Source organism: Pongo pygmaeus, chromosome 4 (genome assembly GCF_028885625.2).
Source record: "Pongo pygmaeus isolate AG05252 chromosome 4, NHGRI_mPonPyg2-v2.0_pri, whole genome shotgun sequence".
NCBI classification, from domain to species: domain Eukaryota; kingdom Metazoa; phylum Chordata; class Mammalia; order Primates; family Hominidae; genus Pongo; species Pongo pygmaeus.
Window position 1 is genome coordinate 156,001,389 of NC_072377.2, and position 25,926 is coordinate 156,027,314.

At 44.5% G+C, this 25,926-nt stretch overlaps 1 protein-coding gene across 1 annotated transcript in view; it reads right to left on the reverse strand.

The window, feature by feature from the left end:
- Window positions 1-6,242: 6,242 nt before the first annotated feature.
- The window catches only part of CCDC69 (coiled-coil domain containing 69), a 43,598-nt gene continuing 23,914 nt past the window's right edge, over window positions 6,243-25,926 (reverse strand). The window contains exons 4-9 of the mRNA XM_054487461.1: window positions 24,270-24,357; window positions 12,567-12,640; window positions 11,221-11,322; window positions 10,620-10,739; window positions 9,544-9,641; window positions 6,243-8,811 (exon numbers count right to left, since the gene is read on the reverse strand). Of these exons, the coding sequence (XP_054343436.1) occupies window positions 8,634-8,811; window positions 9,544-9,641; window positions 10,620-10,739; window positions 11,221-11,322; window positions 12,567-12,640; window positions 24,270-24,357 (660 nt within the window). The 3' untranslated portion in view covers window positions 6,243-8,633. The remainder of the gene's footprint in view (window positions 8,812-9,543; window positions 9,642-10,619; window positions 10,740-11,220; window positions 11,323-12,566; window positions 12,641-24,269; window positions 24,358-25,926) is intronic.

A 25,926-nucleotide genomic window follows, 5' to 3' on the forward strand; every position in this document is an offset into this window, starting at 1 on the left:
CGGGTTGGGCCAATGCAAATCCTAACAGATCCATTGAGAAAGGGGGAAAGATTGGGTGGGTGGGTGATGAAAGTCGGTGATGGGAGGGAGGACTGTCAGTAGACCAAATGCTGCCCACTAGGAGTCTCGGGCCATCCCCATCGCCTGCCCGTCCCGCCCCTACCATCTGCCTTTCAGAATCAAGCACTTCAGCTAGTGCAGCCAGCTGCTGCTGGTGAACTCCTCTGGCGCGGACACCGGGGAATACAGCTGTTGGGCTCCGCACTGTCAGGACGGCGCATGCGCTGAATGCCTGGCCTACCAGGAAAAGACTGATCTTCTTCACAGGTGCCCTGGAGTCAGGGTCTCCAAGAACCTGCGTCCAGGAAAGTCCTCCAAACATAAGCTTCTTCGGGCTTTCTCTTTAGACTCACCTGTAAAATGAAGGGAGTGTACTAGTCCTCCAAGAGCCTTCATGGACATTCTAAGATTCTATGGCTAGTTCCATGGAGAACTGAGCAGTCACAGAGTCCAGCTTTGTCCAACAGAGGAAACACAGGACTCTTCACAGTCAGCAATGTCTCTTACTCAAATGCAACCAAAACAGTAATAATTATCCAATCTAGAGGTTATTGCTTTTGTTTTGTTTTTTTGAGACCGGGTCTTACGGTCTTGCCTAGGCTGGAGTGCAGTGACATGATCACAGCTCACTGCAGCCTTGACCTTCTGAGCACAGGTGATTCTCCCACCTCAGCCTCCCAAGTAACTGGGACTACAGGTATATACCACTATACCTAGTTAATTTTTGTATTTTTTGTAGAGATGGGATTTCACTATGTTGCCCAGGCTGGTCTCAAACTCCTGGACTCAAGCTATCTTCCTGCCTTGGCCTCCGAAAGTGCTAGGATTACAGGCATGAGCCACTGCGCCCAGCCCTATCTAGAGGTTCAGGACCCCTACTACCAAGCATCACCTGGGAGCCTGTTGAAAACACAGATTCCTGGGCCTCAATCCCATTAAGACTGTGTGAAGTCTGGGCACCTGCCATGTCAACAAATCCTACAGGTGATTCCAATTGTCAGACAGCTGTGGGAACCCATAGTCAGCGCTTCTCAACTCTGGCTGCACATTAGGGTCACCTGTGGAACTTTAAAAGCACAGACACCAATCCCCTTTTCCCCAAGGCAAGTTCTAATTCACTTGGTCTGGGGGTCAGGAATTGGTCATTTTAAAAGCACCTCAAGTGATTCCAACTTCACCTAATACAGAAGCCACTAAACAGATGTGGCTATTTAAGTTAATTGGAGTTAAAGAACGTTAATTATTCAGTTCTCCAGCTGCATTAACTGTATTTCAAGTGCCCAGGAGCCACATATGCTGAGTGGTTACGTATTAGGCAACATAAATACAGAACATTTTCATCAACACATAAAGTTCTATTGGACAGCACCGCTCTAAAAAGCTGGTCCCCAGACCATTCCTGCTCATTACATCACAGTGCACCCAAGAATCTGACCTGAGATTGTGGTGTTAAAAAGTACTTTGAAGGCTGGGCGCGGTGGCTTATGCCTGTAATCTCAGCACTCTGGGAGGCCGAGGCAGGCGGATCACCTGAGGTCAAGATTTCGAGACCAGGCTGGCCAACATGGTGAAACCCCGTCTCTACTAAAAATACAAAATTAGCTAGGCGTGATGGCATACGCCTATAATCCCAGCTGCTCGGTTGGCTGAGGCACAAGAATTGCTTGAACCTGGGAGGCAGAGGTTGCAGTGAGCCCAGATGGCACCATTGCACTCCAGCCTGGGTGACAGAGCAAGACTCTTTCTCAAAAAAATAAAATAAAAATTCTCTTGATAGAGTTTGCTTAATGTTTTTGTCCCATAGGCCTCATGCTCATAGCCGATATCTCATTTGCTTCTTATCAGTTCTACTAAGTAGGCTGGTGTGGGATTATTGCTCCCAATTGACATTTGAGAACCAAGGTCCTACAGCTAGCAGGTGGTAGGATTGGGAATCAAAACTTGACTTCAAGAAGTTCAGTATTTCCTGTAATCTTTTTTTTCTTTCTTTTTTTTTTTTTCTTTAAGACAGATTCTCACTCTGTTGCCTAGGCTGGAGTGCAGTGGCGTGATTTCAGCTCGTCACAACCTCCGCCTCCCGGGTTCAAGTGATTCTCCTGCTTCAGCCTCCCAAGTAGCTGGGACTACAGGCACGCACCACCATGCCTGGCTAATTTTTGTATCTTTAGTAGAGACAGGGTTTCACTATGTTGTCCAGGCTAGTCTCAAACTCCTGACCTCATGATCCGCCTGCTTCGGCCTCCGAAAGTGCTAGGATTACAGGCATGAGCCACCATGCCTGGCCGTCCTATAACCTTTTTTGCATTTTTTACATTGAAGGGCCCTTAAAGATCAAGAAGTCTGAATCCTTGCATTGTGCATGATTGCATGTGCAGAGAGGGAAAGATTTCTTTAATACACACAGCAAGCTAATGACAGAGCTGGAACTAGGAGGCTTGTCTGCATCATCCTCAGTCCAGGACCCCTTCCTTATGAGACAGGAAGGAGCATACAGAATGCGGATGGGAAGAGATAGTGAGGTTTCAGGTCCCCAAGAAAGACCTCATGCTCCTGGGTGGTGGTAGAGCCACTGGGAAGCAACAAATCTTTTTCCCCACATTCCCAGACCCTGAGGAGCTCTTTGTCCCTACATATAACTACTATGAGGTGGTACAGCTGTGCACTCATCATCCAGCCTTGCTTCCCTTCCAAGTTAAAAACCCCCTGGCCCAGATGACACTACACTGGGAGCTCCCCCCGAGGAGGTCCCAGTGGGAGACAGGCATTTCCTTTGATCTGAAGAAGGGCTTCACTATCCACCAGGCCCAGGCTTCCTTGGCTGGCTCCCTCTTCTGCATGGCCAGCCTAGGCGGCATGAGACAAATCTCTACCAAGTACATGCTGGTCTATATAAATTGCACATGGGTCTAGGGCTCTGGGTGGGCAGGGAAGGGGAGGATATGGGGAGATATACCTTCTTCAGGAACCTCTGGTTTTGGCTCTGTGGATTATGGAGCTCTAAACAACATCAGCTTTCGATGACTCTCCATGTAGTCAGCCATTTTGTCCAGCCAGCCGATCAGCCATGGAACCAGCTGGTACCAGCTCAGCCTTTCTATCCATTGACCTATTCACAATCAAGTCAAACTGTTCCATGCATGAATCCTCCATCAGTCAATCATTCCATCACCTACCCATACTCCATTAATTCATTTTACCCATTCATACATCTACCCATCCTCTATCAATTCAACCACCTCAACCATTCACCGTCTACCCATTTAGCCATTCTGCCCATTCATTCTATTCATCCATCTACCATCAATTCAACAATTCTAACAATCAAGTCAACATGTTTGTCTCTAACTTCTATACTCTCTTAACCATGGCAGACCCATCTTCCTCCCCCAAACCCATCATCCAAGCTTCAGCAACATCAGTATAACTAGGAGAAAACTTCAGTGTGACCTGCATGGTTCTGGGCGAGCCAGAGATTGCTGTGGACTTTAGCTAGGGATATTCAGGGCAGAAGGTAAGCAGCAGGTAATGGAGGCTTTGTGTATGTGTGTACATGGTGGTGGAGTGTTGGGGCAGGGAGGTGGGAGTGAAGGATTAGTTAGGACCAAGAGCAATCATGGTGGGATGGAGCTACTGCTTGACTGGGAATCTGATGAACCTGGATTCTGGTCCCAACTCTGATGCTGCTTCTCTGAGTGACCTGGGGCAAATCGCTTCCCTTTTCTGGGCCCCAGTTTTCTCATCTGTCAAATAGTAACTTCTCAGATTACTGCGTAAGAATGCATAATTTGTTCCTTTCTTAATTTAACCAAAAATGAGCACTTGCCACATGCCAGACACTGGACTAGGTACTAAGGTTATGAGGATGAGTCTAAAAGAGATGGCTTCTGCTATCTGCAAATTTATCATCTAAGCAGGGAGGAGAAGTGAAATATGGACAAAAGTGCCCATGTAGACAATGCCAAATGATACAATGAGCATAAAACAGGGCAATGTGGTAGGGTCTACCTAAGATATAGTGGTTAGGGAGTCATCTCTGAGGTGACATTCAAGCTGAGACCAGACTGGCCTCAGCCACACAAAGAAGGGGCTGGAGCAAATGCTGAGGCTCTGTGGCTAGGTGTGTATGTGTAACAGGAGATGAACGTTGGCAACTGTTTTCTTGGCATCTGCTGTGAGATCAGACCTTCCCAAGTGGTATTGGAGAGGTAGAGTTTCTTTCTTCTCAAAGAACTTACTCCTGTGAAATTCAAATATCTGGAGAACAGCTGTGCTAAAAGGTATGTTACCAACATGGAGGACCTGAGGAATTTGTAAAAGGACTTCCTGGAAGAGCTGGAATTTGATAGGAGCCTTGTGGAGGAGGAGGGGGAAGATCCAGACCTGTAGTACCAGGAGAAAGAATCAGGGCAAACATGTCATACCCACATGAGACCCAGAGACTCATCTGTCCCACCACTGCCACCTGTGGAGAATGCAGGGGAGCATGTGGGCCCAGGAACTCAAGCATCATTCTTGAGACTCCCAGGAGCCATCAATGACATCTGAGCAGTGAGCTGATCTTGTATGGGTCCCAGGGAAAGAGTGGCTCAGAAAGACCCATGAGGGGCTATCACCAAGCTGGAGGCCATTTAAGAAAAGTATAGGATAGGGAAACAAGGTGCTCTGCAAGCTGTGACTTGATAAGATCTCCACTTTCAGTAGCCCTGAAAAGGAGGCCAGTGGAACCCAGTGAGGGTGCCCTGTTCCCCCTGACTTAAAATACTCTGGCTCCACCTCGCTCCAGTCATTTGTGTAGCCTGAACTAGCACACAGCTACTTCTTGAGTTCATCTCTCCATTCCCTGCAGTGGCTGCAAAGATGTGATAAAGGTGAACTCCACAGAGGCCTTAGGAGTTGGAAAGGGTAAGGGATCATTCTCCTACTTGTCAGAAGAGGAAACTGAGACCCAAGAAGGGGAAAGGAGCATATAGATGGTCAGGAGACACTGGCTTGGCTTTACCAGGATTTCCCCAACATGTTCTTTAGAAGGATGGAATACCAGAAAGCGCCCTCCCACCCTACCTCACTTCCTCTTATAACCATTACCTGTCTTGGAGATTCAAAATACACAGGTACATGTAACAGACTCAGTGGTCGGAGTCTACCCAATTTCACTTTGCTTTTCTTAATGTTTCCGAAACACTTTTGGTAGTAAAATTCTTCCCCTTCCTCTCCTTTGAGGAGGTAGCATCCCTACAGAAGCAGAGGGCCACAAAACCTACATTGGGAAGTACTTCCCTGGACTGAGTTACCTCTGGACACTCTTTGAGTAGGGGAGGGAATCCCAGCTTCTCTCTGCAGACTTGAGAAGCTTAACGTTTTCCACAAAGAACCTGGCCTTTAAGGTGCTCTGACACCAAGCTGAAGTGTGACCTTGGGCAAGTCACTTCTCCTTTCCCCAAACGGATAAATTGTGCCTCTTACCTGACCCTGGTGCGTGAGTCAGAGATGCACCTGGGGCAGCTGATGGACAGTCCATTTTTATCCCCTACCGTTGGGCTGACCACTCTACATCAGTGAATGGGCCCATGTGGTACACGGGGAGAGCCAGGTACAGCATGAGGCAGAGGGCACCCTGTATGTGGAGGAGACCTGGGCCAGGGATGCTTGTGTCTACACCTGCTGGGCCACCAACCTTCAGTGCACTGGTTTGGCCACCACCCATGTCCACGTGACTCGAGGTCCTCATGTCTCCTCTACCCCTTCCTAGCTCCCTCCCTGGCCGCAGGCATCTGGATGTGGAGCAATAGGCAGAATCAGGGGTAGGTATCTGTGGGAACCTCAGTGTTTCTGATGCCAAAGAGGGGTCCTGCAGTGCAGAAGTTGCCTTCTCATTCATTCCTTGCACTGTCCCACCCCATCCCTCTGTTTTCACCACTTACTTCAACCTCAGCCTCACTCCAAGCCTTGGTCTATTTTGAAGGCCATCCTTTAATCCAGCCTTCACCCTAGCCCCAGGCCCCACATCCACAATTAGGGCAAAGCAAGGGCCAGTGGGGCTTTGGTACTTGAGGAGGGTGCCCAGAACCACGAGTGGGCTACCCAGGCCCCAGATTTATTCTTCAGAGAACCCCGCCACTGGCAGAAGTCCTCGTGAAGACCCACCTCCCCACTCTCCCAGAAAAACACAGAAGCCACGTAAATAAGGTGCTGCATGTTCTTTTTAGTTTCCATACATCATCTGTCCCAGAGTGAGAAGTTGATCTCCTTCCCACATCCACCACAGGCTGCATGAGGGAAGCCTGGCTCCCCACAACTTGCTCCTTCTCCAGCCCTGCCCCTCTCAATTAAAACAATGCTTTCTTTTTTCTTTTTTTTTTTTTTGAGACGGAGTCTCTCTCTGTCACCCAGGCTGGAGTGCAGTGGTGCGATCTTGGCTCACTGCAAGCTCCGCCTCCCGGGTTCACACCATTTTCCAGCCTCAGCCTCGCAAGTAGCTGGGACTACAGGCACCCACCACCATGCCAAGCTAATTTTTTGTATTTTTTTTAGTAGAGACAGGGTTTCACCGTGTTAGCCAGGATGGTCTCGATCTCCCGACCTTGTGATCCACCCTCCTCGGCCTCCCAAAGTGCTGGGATTACAGGCGTGAGCCACCGCGCCCAGACTAAAACAATGCTTTATAAAGCGCATTCTGCAGCCTGATGTGCCTGTGAGGAGAGGTGTGGGAGGTACAGAAGCTTTGCTCAAAGAGGTTTGGGAGAGGCTGGATACTTAGCTCCCTTCTTGTAAGTTTGCCACACACATTGGCATATTAAAGGTTCTGAGAAGTCATTCAGGTCGCTGATCTGTTTAGGTGTCCCCAAATAACTTGGCCACCAATCACGCCTACTCCTGGACATAGTTCAATAAACTAGTGTATCGCAGATGTGCTTTGCAAAAAGCTTCATGAAAAAGTACACATGTGATTCCCTCCAGGGCTTTCCTTGAGGCTCCCGGGTGACCTGTCTGACTGTGGCTGGAGAATCAGCACAGCACTCCCCTAGCCTCACCTCTTCCCCCGTTTGGCTGTGGAAATGGAGAAACCAGTCACCTCTTAACTTCTAAACCTAGAAACAGAAGGAGACTGTACACAGGGGAATACAGAAGGCAGTCTGGGATGATGTCACTATAGAATGACTGATAAAAAATGCAGATTGACTGTTCTGACGCTGGCTTAGGGCCTGGGGCTGAAGCTGGGGACCTTGAGCAAGGCCCTTTGACTCCTGTGATCTGTTTGCCGTGTTGCCAATGAGGAGTAGCAACCTGCTTCAAGGATCTTATGAGGACCAGGGGAGGGAGGGGTATGGAAAGCCTTTGATGCAAATGCTCTATGCAGAACAGGAGTTATAATTATAGTCTCCATTAGACATGAAGCTTCCTGAGAAGGATCTGAAATCCACAGACTATCAGGACTGGACGGCCTGCTGAGGTTAGTTACTCTAGCCACCCCTTGTCACTGATGGGGGAGCTGAGCGCCAGGTTGTAAAAGCCTGGGCCTGGGATCAGGGGCAGTGGGAGGAGGAGTTAAGGCAGGGAGCAGGAGTGAAAAAGAAACTAAGTGGGTGAGGGCCAGGGAGAGGAAGATTCAGTCGGAAGATTAAGTCACAAATCTGATTTTCCAGAGCCTGAAGAGAAAAACAGAGCAAAGGATAAGACCTGGATGACAGATGAGATCTAGATTTGACTCTGGGAACTGCTCCATGCCTTGGTTTCCTCATCTGTGCAGGGATGAGGTTCCAGCTCTGACAGATGAATGGACTCAGAACCACCAAGCTTGCCCCTGTGCCCAGGTGGCACCAAGACTGAAGGGCCAGGAGGGCTGAGGGGATGCACCTTGCCTGGTAAAGGAAGAGGAGCTCTGGCTACTGTCCCTTGGTGGACCCGACTCTGGCCCAGGAATGGTGCCTCAGTTGGGGAGGCTGCCTGGCCCTGTCAGCCCCAAGGGCCTTCAGAGGCCCCTCTCCACCACTCACCTTCCCCACTCTGATTTGCAGGGTTTGTCCACACTCCCCCCAACCCCTACTCCGGCCTTCAGACAATCCTAGAATGGGACGCTGCAGTGACATAAGAGTCCTTTGACCAGTCCCCCCACCATTTTAATGCAGGGGTAAACTGAGGCTCTGAGCAGGCCAGGGTGGAGTGGAAACACCTAGAGGAAGTTGACAAGTCAGCGAGTTGGCAGCAGAGCTGACAAGCTGGGTCCAGGGGCTGTCTCCTTTATGTCAAATGGCCAACGTGACACAGGCTGCCCCTGGGAAAGCCTCGGAAGTTCTCGGATTGGGACAGAGTACCGGGGGAGGGAGGAAATGTCTCCTCTTGCTTATTCCCTTGGCCAACTCAAGGGAAGATGTTTCTCGGGCCTCCAAAACCCTGTGGGTGATTCCATGTAACCCAAGGCCCCACGGCTCACTGGGCACATACCCAGGATCCCCATCTCGCTCCCACCCTCGTTCCTTCCTGGAAAAGAACTGAGAGGCTCCTGCTGTCTTCTCCAGAAAAACCTTGGAAGGAGCTGTGACTTCAGGCGTTGTGGTGGGCCCTGGCCCTGCACCCTATGTGGCGAGGAAGGAGACCTCAGTGGGAGTGACAGGGGCCAGGGGGAAGGCGGGCGAGGCATTGGCCCCAAGGACCCGGTACAACAGCTCCTCCTTCTCCTGCTGGAGCTGTCGCCGCAGCTGCACCTCCTTCTCCAGGGCCTCACGTGTGAGAAGCAGGTCTTCTGAGAGCTGCCTGTGGATGCACACAGAGCCCAGGGTTGCGTACTGGGAGCAGCTGCCACAGAGACCAGCCCATTCCCCCAGGAAGCCTTCCTTAGATGGACCAGCAGCCCGCTGCAGGGTTCCCACTGCCCCCCTTGTTGGCCTGTATGCAAGAGGCAATTCAATCTGTTGACCAAGGAGCGGGGGCCTCACAGACAGGCAGGCAGTTCTGAGCTGCTCCAAATCTCTGCTCTACCACTTAGCTACATAATCTTGAATAAGTTATTCATTCTTCTTAAATTTCAGTCTCCTCATTTGTAAAATGGGAAGAAGAAGAAGAATAGGACCCAGCTCTTAGAGTAATTATGAGGATTAGATGAGAAAATATGTACAGTATTCAAGAAATTATGTCTGACACATGATACTAGCTCTTATTTACTAAGCCCTAAGAACTGATTCATTCCACTTAGGCCTGGTGCACTATAAATTTCCTGTTTCCTCTTCCCTATGTTGGGCTTTCCCATGGAGTACACTCAGCCAGGACAGAGACAAACAGATACTAATCAAGGCATTGGGACTTTGGTTTCTGAGCAGAGCTGCCCCCTTGGGTTTCTTGACTCCTAGGGAAAGAGGAGCCACATTCCCTAAATAGGCCCTGGGCCCACCTGTCAGTCCATTCCTCAGGCCCCTCTAAGACTCTCCCAGCTGGGAATTTTGGCAAAAAGGGTGGGGATGAGAGTAAAGGAGGCAGGAAGACAGCTACCTTGACAGGACCACCTGGTTGCGGCTTCGGACATGGAGGTCCTCATTCTCCTGTTGCAGGGTCGTGATTTTTTCCTCCAATATCAGATTTTTCTCTTTCTAGAACAATAAGAATGAGCTCAGAAAGCTGCCAAACTCACGCTGCACGATGTGTGCTGTCACCTCCCTCTTATCTGTGGTCACTGAAAGCACTGATTCATTCTAGACTAGATGTTACGTTTCATGGAGCAATAAGGTAACTTAGAAAAAAATAAAACTAAAAAGTTAACAAAGGGCTGCTGGCTTTTTGCCACAGGATAATGGCAAAAAAAATTACAGGCCCTACCATCTCATATCACCATGAGTTCATGAAGAAAGAATACGTTTTGTTCTCCAAAAGTCAGAAGGATATGATCTATATACATAAAATTAAGTTTGTCTGTTATGTGTTTCCACAAAAATGAGCGAACAAAATCTACAGGGAATGTTTGAGATGATCTGATTAAAATAAAGCCCTGTGGGTGATTCCATGTCACGTGACCCAAGCCCCCAGGGCTCCCTGGGCACACACCCTGGCTCCCCATCTCCCTCCCACCCTCTTTCTTTCCTGAGAAAAGAACGGATGGTGACATGAGATGGTAGTGCCTATAAGACTTTTTTTTAAAAAACATTCTCGTGGCAAAATTAAAAGTCAGCAGCTTTTTGTTAACTCCTTAGTTTTATTTTTTTAATTATAAGTTGTATGGCACACAGAAGGCCAGGGAGACTTCCACAGCAACATAATCCCTGCTTAGATTCAACCCTAGGGTTTCTGAGGCTTCTGTCCTCCCGTGTTCTCAATGCTACCTGCCCTAGTGTCACCCAAGCTACAGCAACATCAGTAGCCTCAAAAGGCACAGGACTCAGATGATAAGGAGCCACTGCTTGACCCAGCCTGGCCACAGACCAGCTCAGTGGTCAGCACAGGTGGCAGGTCAAAGCTGGAGTGAACTAGGCTGGGACCTCCTCAAACCACCTCCCCTCTACATGCTTTACAAAGGTAACACCCAGTAAGCGGGAGCCTGAGGCTGCATCCCCCAGCCACTCCCAGCCACAGACCACTGTTTCCATGAGGATCAGCCGCTTGTCCAGCTCATGAATACGCTCATTCTTCATCTCGATGACAAAGTGTAAGCTCTCCAGCTCCTGCTCCCAGAATGGGCTGGGGCTCCCATAATCCTAGACAGGGACAGAGTGACCTCGTTAGGCCAGTAGGCTACCTCCCTCCTCCCCATTCTGCCAGCAACTCATTGTTGGACTTTCACAAGTCACCCACCTTCCTCTCTCAGCCCATGTTAAGTGTTTAATATGCTTTATCTCCCTGTATCCGAATACCACCTTTTGAGACATGTACTAACACCACAGATGAGGAGACTGTGGTTCGGACAGGTTGAGTCACTTGTGCTAAGTGGCAGGTTTGCTATGTGCACCTAGTTCTCTCTGAATCCAGAACGTGAGCACTTTACTATTCCAGATGCCGCTCTCTGGGCCTTAATTTTCCCATCAGTGAAATGGGAACTCTTTTATTTCCAGGCCCTTGTGTAGGTAGGAGTGCCAGGTCTGAGTCTTGTCCTTGAAGAGGGGCTGGTCTTTCCTGTTGCCCGGCCCTGACCTCCCTGAAGACTCAAGGAGGAAAAGCGCCCAGGGTGCTGCCACCTACCTGGATATGTTTCTTACAGTTTCGGCTCAGAATGGACTCCTCCACCCTCTTCATTTTGGCCTGGAAAGCCTCCAGCTGTGAGGTCAGTCTGTCTATGGTCTCCTGGAGCAGGGAGTGGGATGGAGACAATCAAAGCCTGCCTCATAAAGGCTGTAGGTGAATTTCGCCACATCCCAGAGGGAGAACAGTTTTGGGATCTTTAATCTGTCTTTGGGCTACCCTACATGACAATGCAAGATCAAAATACTTCAACAACTGCTTGAGATCTACCAGCCCTTACAGTGCAGAATTGCATGCCAGGAAGAGAAAGAAAGAAGAGAAAAGAAAAGGGGAAAGAAAAGAAGACGGGAGGGGAGGGGAGGGGGAGGGAGATGGGGAGGGGGAGGGAGGGGGACCGAGAGGGAGAAGGAGAGGGAGGGAGAGGGAGAAGGAGAGAGAGAAAGAGAGGAGATGAAAGGAACATACCAACCCCACTTCTTGCTTTAATGCCTTTAACGGCTCCCCATACTGCAGGGGACAATGTCCTGCTATAAAAGATCATTGTTAGCCTGGCATTCAAAACCCATCCAAACCAGGCTCAATGAATTTTTCCAAGCTCACCTCTCACTGCTCCTTCTATACATCCTCTCCTGCAGCCACAATACTCCCCCAGCTGCAGGGTACATTCTTATCTCCAAACTGTTTCACTGCCAAGAACTTCCTCTACTTGAACCATGACCATTACCCTTAGGATAGAGCACAACCCCTTAAGGTGGCTCACTGGCTCCCACTCTGGCCCTTGCTCACGTTCTTAGCCTTAGTCCCCTCTCCCACTGAAACTCATACCCCAGGCATCCTGGACATCTTTCAGTTCCTCAGATATTCCATATTTTTCCTTTTTCCTCCATGTCTTTGAACACATTGCTTTTTTTCTGCCTGAGGCACCCTTCCTACCCTTCTTTACCAAAGAATTCCAACCCATCCTTCAGATTCCAGCTTAGATCTCACTCCCTCTAGGAAATCTTTCCTGCACAGCCACATTCAGTCAGATGCTTCCCTGCATCCTTCCACAGGTCCCTGTGCATCCACCCATGAATCTAATCACACTGTGGCACTTGGCCCATGTCTCTCCAAGATCTCCCCAGCAGTCCCTGGAAAAATAGGCCCAACTCAATTTCACACTCAGTCCTCTTGAGCTAATAGCATGGTTACCACGTCCAGGGCCCTGGATACACAGAAGACAATCACCTCAGCTCCTCACTCCTAGGCACACGTAATCAGTTTTGGCGGCCTTGGTGCTCCATGCTGCTTTCCCATTGGTCCTCGCCTACCCTCATCTGAGACTGACATGACTCAGCCCCTCTCACCTGCTGGGTAGCACTGGCCTCCTGGAAAGAGTGGGTAAGCGCTTCTTTCTCCTGTTCATATGAGGCCCGGAGGACTGTAGGGAAAGGAGAACTCCATAAGCTCAGACACTTCTCCCCAAAGCCTTCTGGCAGGCCCCTTGGTGGCCAGGAAGGTTCAGATGATTAACTGGGGCCCATAGAGGCCAGGCGTCTAGGAATGGTCTTATTCATCCTTCTGTCTCCTAGGCTTGCTTGGGGGCTGTGCCAGAAATGTACTAGGTATTTAATAAAACCTCATGGAAACTGAAATAAGCTATAGCCTGGGAGGAATGCTACCAGATTGCAGGTGCCATCCACACCTCACTAAGGCTAAGATCCAAAGATCTTGCAGGAAGCATGTTCACCTAAGACCACCTCGGGCCACGGAAAATGTGTAGGACAATGCTTTGTAAACTGGATTAGCCAAATCATAAAATCATTAAATCCTTAGTTGTCAAACTAAAGCACAAAACTGCAGTAAGTACATTGGATTTGTGGCTAGGAAAACCACCTGGTCCTGGCTCTGCCTTTCCGAAACTGAGAGACCTTGAGAAGATCACATCAGACATCTAAAAGTCCTGTTACCTCAACTGTGAAATGGGATCAATAAACTGGATCTGATTGTCTCAAAGGGGTCATTTGAGGATCATATGAGAAGGACGTGCAAGGGCTTTACAGACAGGGCGGTGCTGTACACAGCTGAAATTATCGTCATTCCCCAAATCAATACAGTTGTATGTATCATCCCTTCTCCTTCATAAAGTTCCTTTTGGAAAATTCCAACCTTCTCTCAGCTGAAAAAAGACAATAGGCAACTGACAATCAACGGGCAGAATGGGCAATAGAACAGAGGAGACAGGAAAGTTTAATACAGCCAAAGAGCCAGGTATCTGGCAGTGATAAAAAAAATAATGTTCAAGGCCGGGCGCGGTGGCTCATGCCTGTTATCCCAGCACTTTGGGAGGCTGAGGTGGAAGGATCACTTGAGGCCAGGAGTTTGAGACCAGCCTGGCCAACATAGCAAAACTCTGTCTGTACTAAAAATACAAAAATTAGCTTGGCGTGGTGGCATAAGCCTGTAGCCCCAGCTACTCGGGACGCTGAGGCAGGAGAATGGCTTCAACCCGGGAGGCATCAGTTGCAGTGAGCTGAGATCATGCCACTGCACTCCAGCCTGGGCAACAGAGACTCTGTCTCCAAAAAAAAAAAAAGAAAAAAATAATGTTCAGTAATATAACTGTGGTAGACTAGTAAAAAATTGATAAGAATTTATCAATACATAATATCAATTTATCATATAAAAATTACAGCCTTAACTTTTTAAAATTATTGGCCTAATTTGTTAATTTGCCTATCAAGACAGGTTCTGGTTTCAGGTAAGATGAAGGAAGCACACTCCATCCAGTTTTTCCTACTGAATGTAGCTATAAAACCTGGAGAGAATGAATTCTGCAGTTATTTGCAGACTGAAAAGTAAATGGTAGCAGCAGACTGAGCAAGAAGACCAGAATTTGAAGTACCACTGACCGAACAGATTTAAACAAACTCAGAATCTCATGTATTTAGACATTTAAAATGTCCAGGATACAACCCCAAATTTCTCAGCATACAATACAAAATTACTCAGCCTAAAAAGGAGCAGAAAAAAAAACTCCCTTGAGAAAAGATATTCAACAGATGCCTAAACTGAGATCCTATAGATGTAGGAATTATTAACAGAGTTTTTATGGTAATCAGTATAAAAAGACTCCAAGAAGTATGGGTGTTCTGCCACTGACGGCAAGAAGGAAAAAGAGAAAAGGAAAGTAAGAGTGAATATACTTTTAGGAATAATAGAAAAATAGAAAGTCTTAGCAAATAAATAGAGTTATTAAGAAGAACCAAAAGAAAATTTTAGAACTAAAAAGTATAATAAGTGAAATAAAAACTCACTAGGTGAAATCAATAGCAGAATGGAGATGAGATGATAAGAAAGAGCCAGTGAACTTCAAGATAGATCAATAGAAATTATCTGATTTGGACAATAGAGGAGAAAAAAAGATTAGAAAAAAAAAATGAACAGAGCTTCAGAGACCTGTAAGATAATGCCCAAATAGCTAACATTTCTATCATCACAGTCAAAGAGTTAGAGGAAAAAGGGTGCAGTGCAAAAAAAAAAAAAAAAAAAAATTGAAGAAAGAATGATTGAATATTCCACAAACTTGCCAAAACATAAACCTACAGATTAAAGAAGATCATTGAACTCCAAAGTAAGCCCAAAGAAATCCGCACCCAGACAACATCATTTCCAAAAGCTAATGACACAGAAAAGGTGTGGAATGGAACCAGATAAAAATGGTACATTGTGTATAGGGAACAACAGCTTGAATAACTGTGTGTTTCTCATCAGAAACCTTAGAGACCAGAAGAAAAAAAAAATTTAAAAACTGCTGGAAAATGTTGATGTTCATAGTGTTGGGTTAAGGTCTACCATTTTAGGATGTGTTTTCTGTTTGTTCTTGCTGATCTTTATCCTCCGTTTTCCCTTTCCTGCTTTCTTTGGAGTACAAAACCAAAACAATAAGCCCAGAATCCCATATGCAGTGAAAATATCCTTCAGGAAAGAAGATTAAATTGAGACATTCTCAGATGAAGGACACTTAGAATTCATCACCAGCAAACCTGCTCTAAAAGAATTGCTAAAGGAAATTCTTCAAATGAAACCAGAGGGAAACTTGAAACTTCAAGAATGTAGGAAAAGTAACAGAACTGGTAAAGACCTAAGTAAATACAATAGACTATTCTTTTTCTCTTGAGCTCTTTAAAACATGATTGATGATTAAATGCAAAAATTATAACCTTGTCTGATGGGGCATTAGATGTATGTAGATGTAATACATGAGATAAATGTAACAAAAATGGGGGAGAACAGAGGAACCTACATGATGGTAAGCTTTCTACATTCCATCAGATGTGGTAAAATAGCAATTCTAGGCCAGGCATGTTGGCTCACACCTGTAATCCCCGCACTTTGGGAGGCTGAGGTGGGTGGATCATCTGAGGTCAGGAGTTCCAGACCAGACTGGCCAACATGGTGAAACCCGGTCTCTACTAAAAATACAAAAATTATCTGGGCCTGGTGATGGGTGCCTGTAATTCCAGTTACTTGGGAGGCTGAGGTAGGAGAATTGCTTGAACCCAAGAGGCAGAGTTTGCAATGAGCCCAGCTCATGCCATTGCACTCCAGCTTGAATGACAGAGCAAGACTCTGTCTCAAAAAAAAAACAAAAAAAAAAAAAACAACTCTAAGTAGATTGTTAAGTATATTGTAATTCTTAGAGTAACCATTAAAAAAAAATACAGAGATACAGTAAGAAAGACAATAAATAAGTTAAAATGGAATACTAAAAAATGTTCAAATACTCCAAAAAAAAGCAGGAAGGGGAAACCAGAGGATAAAGATCAGCGAGAACAAACAGAAAACACATCCTAAAATGGTAGACCTCAACTCAACATTATGAACATCAACATTATCAATAACAACAGTAAATTAAATGGCTTAAACATACCAAATAAAAGAGTATGTCAGAATGGGTTTTTAAAAACCCACCTGATGGGATCATTCATACCCCAAACCTCAGCATCACATACTATACCTGTGTAACAAACCTGCATGTGTGTACTGAATCTATAATTAAAGTTGAAATTAAAAAAAAAAACCACCCACCAACTATGTGCTATTTACAAGAAACCCACTTTAAATAGATGTTATAGGTAGGTAATAAGTAAAAGGGTGGAAAAAGCAACACTAATCAAAAGAAAGTCATAGTAGCTATATGATTTGCAGATAAAGAATTGAAAGGAGACATAGACAAATATGCATTATAAATGGAGACTTCAACACTCCTCAGCATTCCACATAAAACAGCGAGAAAATCAGCAAGAATATAGAACTGAACACTACCATCAACCAAACTTTATCTAATTGATTTATTTCTAAAATACTCAACCCAGTAATAGCAGAATACACATTCCTTCCAAGTATACATGAAACAAGATAGACCATATTCTGAGTCATAAAACAAACCTTAACAAACTATAAAAGCAGCAAAATACAAACTATGTTCTCTGACTGTAATGCAATCAAACTGGTAATCAAATAACAGAAACAGAACCAGAAAATCTCCCAACACTTGGAAATACACTTCCACATATTCAATGCCAGAGAGGAAGTCTCAAGGAAAATAAGACTGAAAATATTTTGAACTCAACAAAATGAAAATAAAACCATCAATATGTAGGATGCAGGTAAAGCAGAGTTTAGGAGAAAATTTATAGCTTTAAATGTTTATATTAGAAAAGGAGAAAGGTCTCAAATCAATATTCTAAGCTGAAGAACTCAGGAAAAGGGATCAGGCCCAGTGACTCACACCTGTAATCCCAGCACTTCGAGAGGCTGAGTCAGGAGGATTGCTGAGACCAGGAATTTGAGACCAGCCTGGGTAACATAGAGAGACCTGCTTCTATTAAAAATTTAAAAATTAGCTGGCTAGGTGTGGTGGGGCACCTATAGTCTCAACTACTCAGGAGGCTGAGGTGGGAAGATTGCTTGAGTCCAGGAGTTTGAGGCTGCCCTGAGCTATGATCATGACACTGTACTCCAGCTTGGGAGACAGAGCAAAACCCTGTCTCAGGAAAAAACAAAAAAAAAGAAGAATGAAAAGAAATAAATAAAAAAAAGAAAAGCTAACCAAATATAAAGCAAGCACACAGAAGGAAGGAAATAAAAATAACAGAAACCAGTGAGATGGAAAATGGTAAAATAAGGGGGGTGGGGTGGGGATATCAATGAAACCAAAAGCTGGTTCTTTGAAATAATTAATGAAATTGATAACCTCAAGCAAGACTGACAAAGAAAAAAGAGAACACACACATGACCAATATCAGGAATGAAATATCACTACAGACACAGCAGATATATGAAATGATATTAAGGAAATATGCTGAACAATCCTATGCACCTAGATTCAACAACTTAGGTGAATGTACCAATTCTTCAAAAAAAAAAAAAAAAAATGACCAAAACTCACCCAAGGTGAAGTATATAACCTGAAATTCCTTTAAATATTAAAAAGAAATTGAATTTGTAGTTAAACACTTTGAAAGACATGCCAAAGCACAGATTATTTCATTGAAAAATTCTATTAAACATTTAAAAACGATATAACACCAATTCTATATAATCTCTACCAGAAAGAGAAGATGAGGGGACATTACTACATGGGGCAAGCTTTATCCTGATACTAAAACCTGATAGTGTAAGAAAACTACAGGCCAATATTCCTCATGAACATAGACACAAACATCCTCAGTAAAACATTAGCAGATCAAATTCAGCAATACATAAAAAGAGTAATATAACACAACCAAGTGGAGCTTATGCCAGGAATGCAAGGCTAGTTCAATGCAATCAGCCTTCTGTATTTGCAGGTTTCTCATCCTCAGATTCAACCAAGTGTGGATAAAAAAATATTTGAAAAAATAAAAATAAGAAATACCAAACAACAATAAAAGATAATACAAATAGAAATACAGTCTAACAACTATTCACCTTACTTTTACATTGTATTAGGTATTATAAGGAATCTAGAGATGATTTAAAATGTATTGAAGGATGTACATAGGTTATATGCAAATAATATACCATTTTATATAAGGGACTGGAGCATTTGCAGATTTTGGTATCCAAAGTGGGTCCCAGAATCAATTCCCCATGAATACCTAGGGATAACTATATTTGAAAACTCAAACAAATGTAATCCACTATATTAACCATCTAAAGAAAAACCAGGCCAGGTGCAGTGGCTCACGCCTGCAATCCCAGCACTTTGGGAGGGAAAGGCCAGTGGTTCATTTGAGTTTGAGACCAGGCTGGGCAACATGGCAAAAACTCATTTCTACAAAAAAAAAAAAAAAAAAAATTAGATAGGCATGGTGATGTGCACTATAGTCCCAACTACTTGGGAGGCTGTAGTGGGAGGATCACCTGAGTCCCAGAGGCGGAGGCTTCAGTGAACCAAGATAGCACCACTGCACTCCAGCCTGGGCATCAGAGTGACATACTGTTGGAAAGAAAAGAAAAGAAAAAAGAAGACAGGAGAGGAGAGGAGAGGGAAAAAAGAGGAAGAAAGAAGAAAGAGAGAGAGAAAGAAAGAAAGAAAGAAAGACCACATGATTATATGGATCTTAGATCTAAATATAAAACCATAAGGCTTTGGAAGAAAACATTGAAGAAAATCTTTGTTACCTGGGGTTTAGCAAAGAGTTCACAGACATGACATAAGAAGTATAATCAAAGAAAAAAATAAATTGGACTTTATAAAAATTAAAAGCTTGGCTTTGTGAAAGACATTATTAAGAGAATGAAAAAATAACCCCACTGGCTAGGAGAAAATATGTGCAAATACAAAGAACTCTTGTCTAAAATATATAAAGATATATCAAAATTCCACAGTAAGGACAAGCAAGTTAATTTAAATGGGAAAAAGACCTGAACACACATTTGACCAAAGAGGATATGTAGACAGCAAATAAGCACATGAGTCATTATTGAAATGTAAATTAAACCTATGGTAAACATTACTGCACACCTATTAGAACAGCTAAAATAAAAAACCAGTGACAACAAGTATTGGCATGAAGTAGGAACAGTATAACTCATACATCACAGATGGTAATATAAAATAGTGGTCACTCTGGAAGACAGTTTAGCTGTTTCTCATAAAGCTAAACATACATTTATCATATGACCTATCCCACTCCTGTGTATTCACCCAAGCTAAATGAAAACCTATGTCCACACAAAGCCTGCACACGAATGTTAGAACAGCTCTATTCATAATTGCCTCAAATGTCCTGCAACAGTGAATGAGTAAACAATGGAATATAACTCCACAATGAAAATGTATGAATTATTGAGATATGCAACAATTGGAATGAATGTCAAAGGCATCAAGATGCGTGAAGGAAGCCAATATAAAAAATCATATTGTATTATTTCATTTATGTAATAGCCTAAAAAGACAAAGCTACAGAGATGGAGAACAGATCAGTAATTGCCAGGGGTTAGGGTGGGAGGAGGATGTGAATACAAGGGTAGTTTGGGACAGCTTTTTGGGGGTGATAAAACTGTTGCGTATCCTGATTGTGGCGATGGTTACAAGAATCTATACATGTGGCCGGGCGTGGTGGCTCACGCCTGTAATCCCAGTACTTTGGGAGGCTGAGGCGGGTGGATCACGAGGTCGGGAGTTGAAGACCAGCCTGACCAAGATGGTGAAACACTGTCTCTACTAAAAATACAAAAATTAGCTGGGCATAGTGGCACGTGCCTGTAATCCCAGCTACTAGGGAGGCTCAGGCAAAGAACTGCTTGAACCCGGGAGGCGGAGGTTGCAGTGAGCCGAGATCGCACCACTACACTCCAGCCTGGGTGACAGAGCGAGCCTCCATCTCAAAAAAAAAAAAAAAAAAAAGAATCTATACATGCATTAGAATTTATGAAAATGCACACCCCCTCAAAAAGAGTCAATTTTACTATATGATAATTTAAAAAATAAAAAAAACACAACGAAGGGTCATCAAATGTGGAAAACCACCACTAGTCTCTCCTGGTTATCTGTGTACCTCTCCCCACACATATAAAATCTCATATATTTCCACCATGCTGTGCTTTCATTCATTCATTATAGACTTATGTAGCTCTTAATATGTGCCAAGCAATTTAAAAATAACTATAGAAGAATTCTGAGTGATGGGAAGAACTCAAGACAGGCAATCTCTTCTCCCCTGGATTTTACAGTAGGAAATTCTTCTTATTAATATATTTGTAACACTAAAAATAATATCAAAGCAATGCTTGGAGAATAAAGTTGTTTTCCCATAAAGCCTTGTGAGGTACAGAAGGTAGATTTTAGAGATAGAGAAACTGAACCGAGATTCAAGGAGGTTGAGTGATAGCCCCAGTTCAACAGGGTATGGTATTATTAAAACACAATTCTTTGGCTGGGCGAGGTGGCTCACGCCTGTAATCCCAGCACTTTAGGAGGCTGAGGCAGGCGGATTATGAGGTCAGGAATTCGGGACCAGCCTGGCCAACGTGGTGAAACCCTGCCTCTACTAAAAATACAAAAATTAGCCAGGCGTGGTTGCGGGTGCCTGTAATCCCAGCTACTCGGGAGGCTGAGGCAGAAGAATTGCTTGAACCTGGGAGGCGGAGGTTGCAGTGAACCAAGATCATGCCACTGCACTCCAGCCTAGGGGACAGAGCGAGACTCCGTCTCAAAAAAAAAAAAACAAACAAACAAAAAAAAACCACGCACACCCACACCCACACACACCCACACCCACAAAACCACAATTCTTCAATTTCCAGGCAAGGACTTTAATTCCATTTCACAATGTTTGCAATAATGTGTGCTAATGTTGCAATATGTTTCAAGATTCTTAAAATCATTCAGACCTCTGTTCTAGTTATTCCATCTGGGTAAATCTAAGGACATTATGTGAAATACAGGCAACCTTATGCAAAAGCTGTTTTGAGATCTAGAGGTCTAGACACACAAGAAATAAGGAAAGCCATACACTTTACGGTCTTGCCTTTATAAACATTTTAGTAGCAGCATAATTACTTGGAAACATATTTGATACAATGTTAAATGAAAAGAACAGGATATACACTTTTACATATAAAATAATCACAACCATCTGTTTTGTTGTTCTGTTTTGTTTTGTTTTTTAGATGGAGTCTTGCTCTATCACCCAGGCTGGAGTACAGTGGTGAGATCTTGGCTCACTGCAACCTCTGCCTCCCGGGTTCAAGCAATTCTCCTGCCTCAGCCTCCTCAGTATCTTGAGTAGCTGGGATTACAGGTGCACACCACCACGGCAGGCTAATTTTTTTTATTTTTAGTAGAGACGGGGTTTCATTATGTTGGCCAGGCTGGTCTCGAACTCCTGACCTTGTGATCCACCCGCCTCGGCCTCTCAAAGTGCTGGGATTAAAGGCGTGAGCCATCGCACCCAGCCACAGCCATGTTTTAAGAAGATAAATAATTCTGGGGAAAGATCATGCAAATACAGATGATGAAAGGAAAAATCAGTAAAGCATTTTCAAGGTCAATTTCAGTAACATCAGTAACACACATAACCTTCTCCAAAGAAGATACACAAGTCACCAAGAAGCACATGAAAAGATGCTCAACAGAATTAGGCATTAGGGAAATGCAAATCACAACCACAATGCGAAACCACTTTACGTGCACTAGGATAGCAACAGGTGTTGCAGAAAATAACAAGTGTTGAAAACGATGTGCCACCATTGGAACTCTTGTGGGTTGCTGATGGGAACATAAAGTGGTACAGCCCCTGTGGAAAACAGTTTGGCAGTTGCTCAAAAAGTTAAGCACAGAATGATCGTATGACCCAGCAATTTTCCTGGGTGTACACCCAGGGGGAACTGAAAACAGCTGTTCAAGTAGGTGCTTGTACTAGTGGCACTATTTACAGTGGCTAAATGGTGGAGGCAGCCTAGGTGTCCATCAACTGATGATGAATGGGTAGAGTGTGGTGTGTCTGTGCAATGGCAAATTACCCAGCCATAAAAAGAAACAAAGTGTAGATGCATGTTGCAACACAGATGAGCCCTGGAAACATTCCAAGGTGAAAACATTCTAAGGTGAAAGAAGTCAGATGTGGGTGATCATATGGGTTATACAATCCCGTTTATATGTGTGTCCAGAATGGACAAGGCCATAGAGACACACAGTGGATTGGTGATTGCCAGGGGCTAGTGGTAAGATAAGAAGTGACTGCTTAGGCTGGGCACGGTGGCTCATGCCTGTAATCCCAGCACTTTGGGAGGCCGAGGTGGGCGGATCACTTGAGACCAGGAGTTTGAGACCTGCCTGGGAAACATGGCAAAACCCCATCTCTATAAAAAAATATAAAAATTAGCTGGGCATGGTGGCATGCGCCTGTAGCTACTCAGAAGGCTGAGGAGGGAGGATTGCTTGAGCCCAAGAGGCGGAGGTTGAAGTGAGCCGAGATCGTGCCACTGTACCCCAGCCTGGGCAACAGAGCGAGACCCTGTCTCAAACAAACAAACAAACAAACAAAAAACAAAACAAACAAACAAAAAAAGTGACTGCTCGGTGGGTGGGAGTTTCTTTTTGGAGTGATGGCACTGTGAATGTACTAAATGTCACTAATGGTAAATCTTATGTCTATTTTATCAAAATAAAAAATATATATACATAAACTTTACCACACCAATTCTACTAGGATGTTATTCTAACGCTGAAATCATGAATGTGACAAAGATTTTATAAAACCGGGTTTCATTATGTAAATATCATTGCTGTTATAAACAATGACAAAAATCTTGAAATTACCTAAATGCCTAACAAAGGGACTCAGTTAAATGAACAAGGGTGCATACTGGAATGCTATGTAGTTACTAAAACTCTTGGTATAGAAGAGTTCAATGACAGGATGCTAATGCAACACAAAGTGAAAAAAATAATTCACTTCCTCTCCCCAAAGTGTGTGCATATAGATGTATATTCTATGTATATATACAGAAAAAGAAATGGAAGGAATCTATTTCAAAGGGGTAACAGTGGCTAACTCTGGGTGGAATTATGATTTAAATTTTCTCAATAATAAAATCAGTGCTAAGAATTATTGCTAAGTATCTTGCACTGTTCTAAATTCTATCTCTGTCTATCTATCTATCATTAAATTGTTTAATTCTTACAAACAACCTACTAGGGAGGTAAAGTAACTTCTTCAAGGTTACAGAGCTGGTAAGCAGTGGAGCTGAAGTTTAGACCCAGGGACTGGAGCTCTAGAGAATGAGATCGATCTATCTATCTATCTATCTATCTATCTATCTATCTATCTATCTATTTTTAATAGTGACAGCATCTTGCTATGTTGCCCAGGTTGGTCTTGAACTCCTGGGCTCAAGCAATCTATCTATCTATCTGTCTGTCTGTCTGTCTGTCTGTCTATCTATCTATCTATCTATCATCTATTTATTTATTTTTAATAGTGACAAATCTTGCTATGTTGCCCAGGTTGGTCTTGAACTCCTGGGCTCAAGCAATCTATCCACCTTGGACTCTCAAAGTGCTGGGAATACAGGCGTGAGCCACTATGCCCAGCCAAGAATGAGACATTAACCACTGTGCTGTAAGATCTTTTTGTCTAATCTACAGTTTCCAAATTTTCTATGATGATCACATTTGGTGATACAAGAGGAAAGAAAGTTATTTTTCAAAATAATCAATCTAACAATAAATAAGAGCTATCATCATTGTGGGGATGGAATATGTGTATTTAAAGATTCTATTTGTCTGGGTTTTCCAAATTTCCCTTAATAAATATGGATTGCTTTTTAAATGGAAAGAAAAAAATACCTCTCAAATAAGGAAAAAGAAAGCTTGATGCCAGCCTCTTAAATCCATGCCCCAAAGGAAAAGTCCATCACCCCTCTAGGGCCAAGGATCCTGTAGATTTGAGTCAACTACTTGTGGATCAGACAGACAGGGAAGGGAAGAGTGGGAATGCCCAGGTGAACTGGGCAGGTGGGGCCAGAAGGAAGCGCCCCCCACACCCTGGCCAGTGGAACATCTCTACCCTTACCTTGCAGGGCCTCTTCATTCTTTCCTTCCAGGATCCTTTGCTGCTCATCCAGTCTGTCTCGAAGCTCTAGCTCCCTTTCCTTCTCCACCTGCGGGCAGAGAGTCCCGGGCAGGACTGAGGTTGAGCAGGATTAGCACAGCATCTCTTATCCCCTCACCTGGGCCTTCGTGGAACTTGGTGACCAGAGTCCTAACCCTTCCTCTGAGGGATGGGAATGCCATGCCCAGAAAGGACACAAGACTTGCAAGACACAGCAAGCGTGGCAGAATTTGCCTTCTTTAGGGTTTAGCAGGGGGTTCCCATATAATTATCTACATGGAAAAGGATTTAGGAGTATTCTAATCCTGATGCTTACTCAAGGCAGGAAGCCTCCCATGGTGTTTCTCTGCTTGCGTAAGGCTTACTGTTGCAAGTGACCTCCAACTTCTACCATCAGGTCCCAGATCTGCCCTCTGGGGTCACACAGAGCCAGGCTGTTCCCTCAACCCAGGCAGCCCCTCAGAGATCTGAGCACAGTGGCCCATCTTCCCAACATTTCTCTTCCCCAGGCTGAACCCTCCCAGCCCTTCTCATTGTCCCGCACTTGAGATGTTTTCCAGTCCCTTTGCCACCTGTAAGGTACAGCTGATGGGGCATATCCAGAGGCAAAGCATGACTTAAAGGGGTTCTAGCCCCAGCATAACACTGAGTTCCTGTGTAATGAGCTCCCTCTCCTGTATAATGAAGGGACTCAACTTGACAATACCTGGGGCCCTTGCAAGTCTCAAGGTTAAGGATTCCACAGGTAATGGTCAGGGCCAAATGACATTACCATGGTAACTCTACCAAAACAAACTAAAGACCAGCAGTTGCATACAGTTAACCTACCTTTTATAAAAGGTGTGTTTCTGAAAACTGCGTCTAAGCTAAGACCATTTTAATGTGTGTGGGGGCACTCGCCACAGCCTTCCACCCAGCGAACACCTGAGGGCAGGGTCTGGACCCGATTTCTCCCTGTACCCTTGGCAGTGCTGAGGCTGCACCCTCCCCGCACATAGTAATCTCCCCCAGCAAGTCGACTGGGTGAATAAAATCTAGCAGAAAATCTTTTAGTAATAAATAACTATGCAATTTAATAGAGTGATTAGTTTATAACTACAGAGTCTTTTTTTTTTTTTTGAGATGGATTCTTGCTCTGCCACCCAGGCTAGAGTGCAGTGGTGTGATCTCAGCTCACTGAAACCTCTGCCTCCCAGGTTCAAGCGATTCTTCTGCCTCAGCTTCCCAAGTAGCTGGGATTACAGGCATGCGCCACCAGGCCGGGCTAATTTTCGTATTTTTGTAGAGACGGGGTCTCACCATGTTGCCCAGGCTGGTCTCGAACTCCTGATGTCAGGTGATCTGCCTGCCTCGGCCTCCCAAAGTGCTAGGATTATAGGCGTGCCTGGCCCAGATCCATCTTAAAGAAGTGACTTTAAATTTCAGAATTTTGAATATTTACCCTGAACATATTTCATATTTATAATTTAAACTAAAGCAAATTTAGAGAAAACTTGTGTACACCACCAAATCTTTCCTGCTGCTCTACCCACTCCCTCTGGTAAAGGAAGAAATGGAGGCAAAGAGAGGCGAAGGGTGAGTGACCAAGTTAGAATGAGGAAAAGGAAATCCCGGGCTG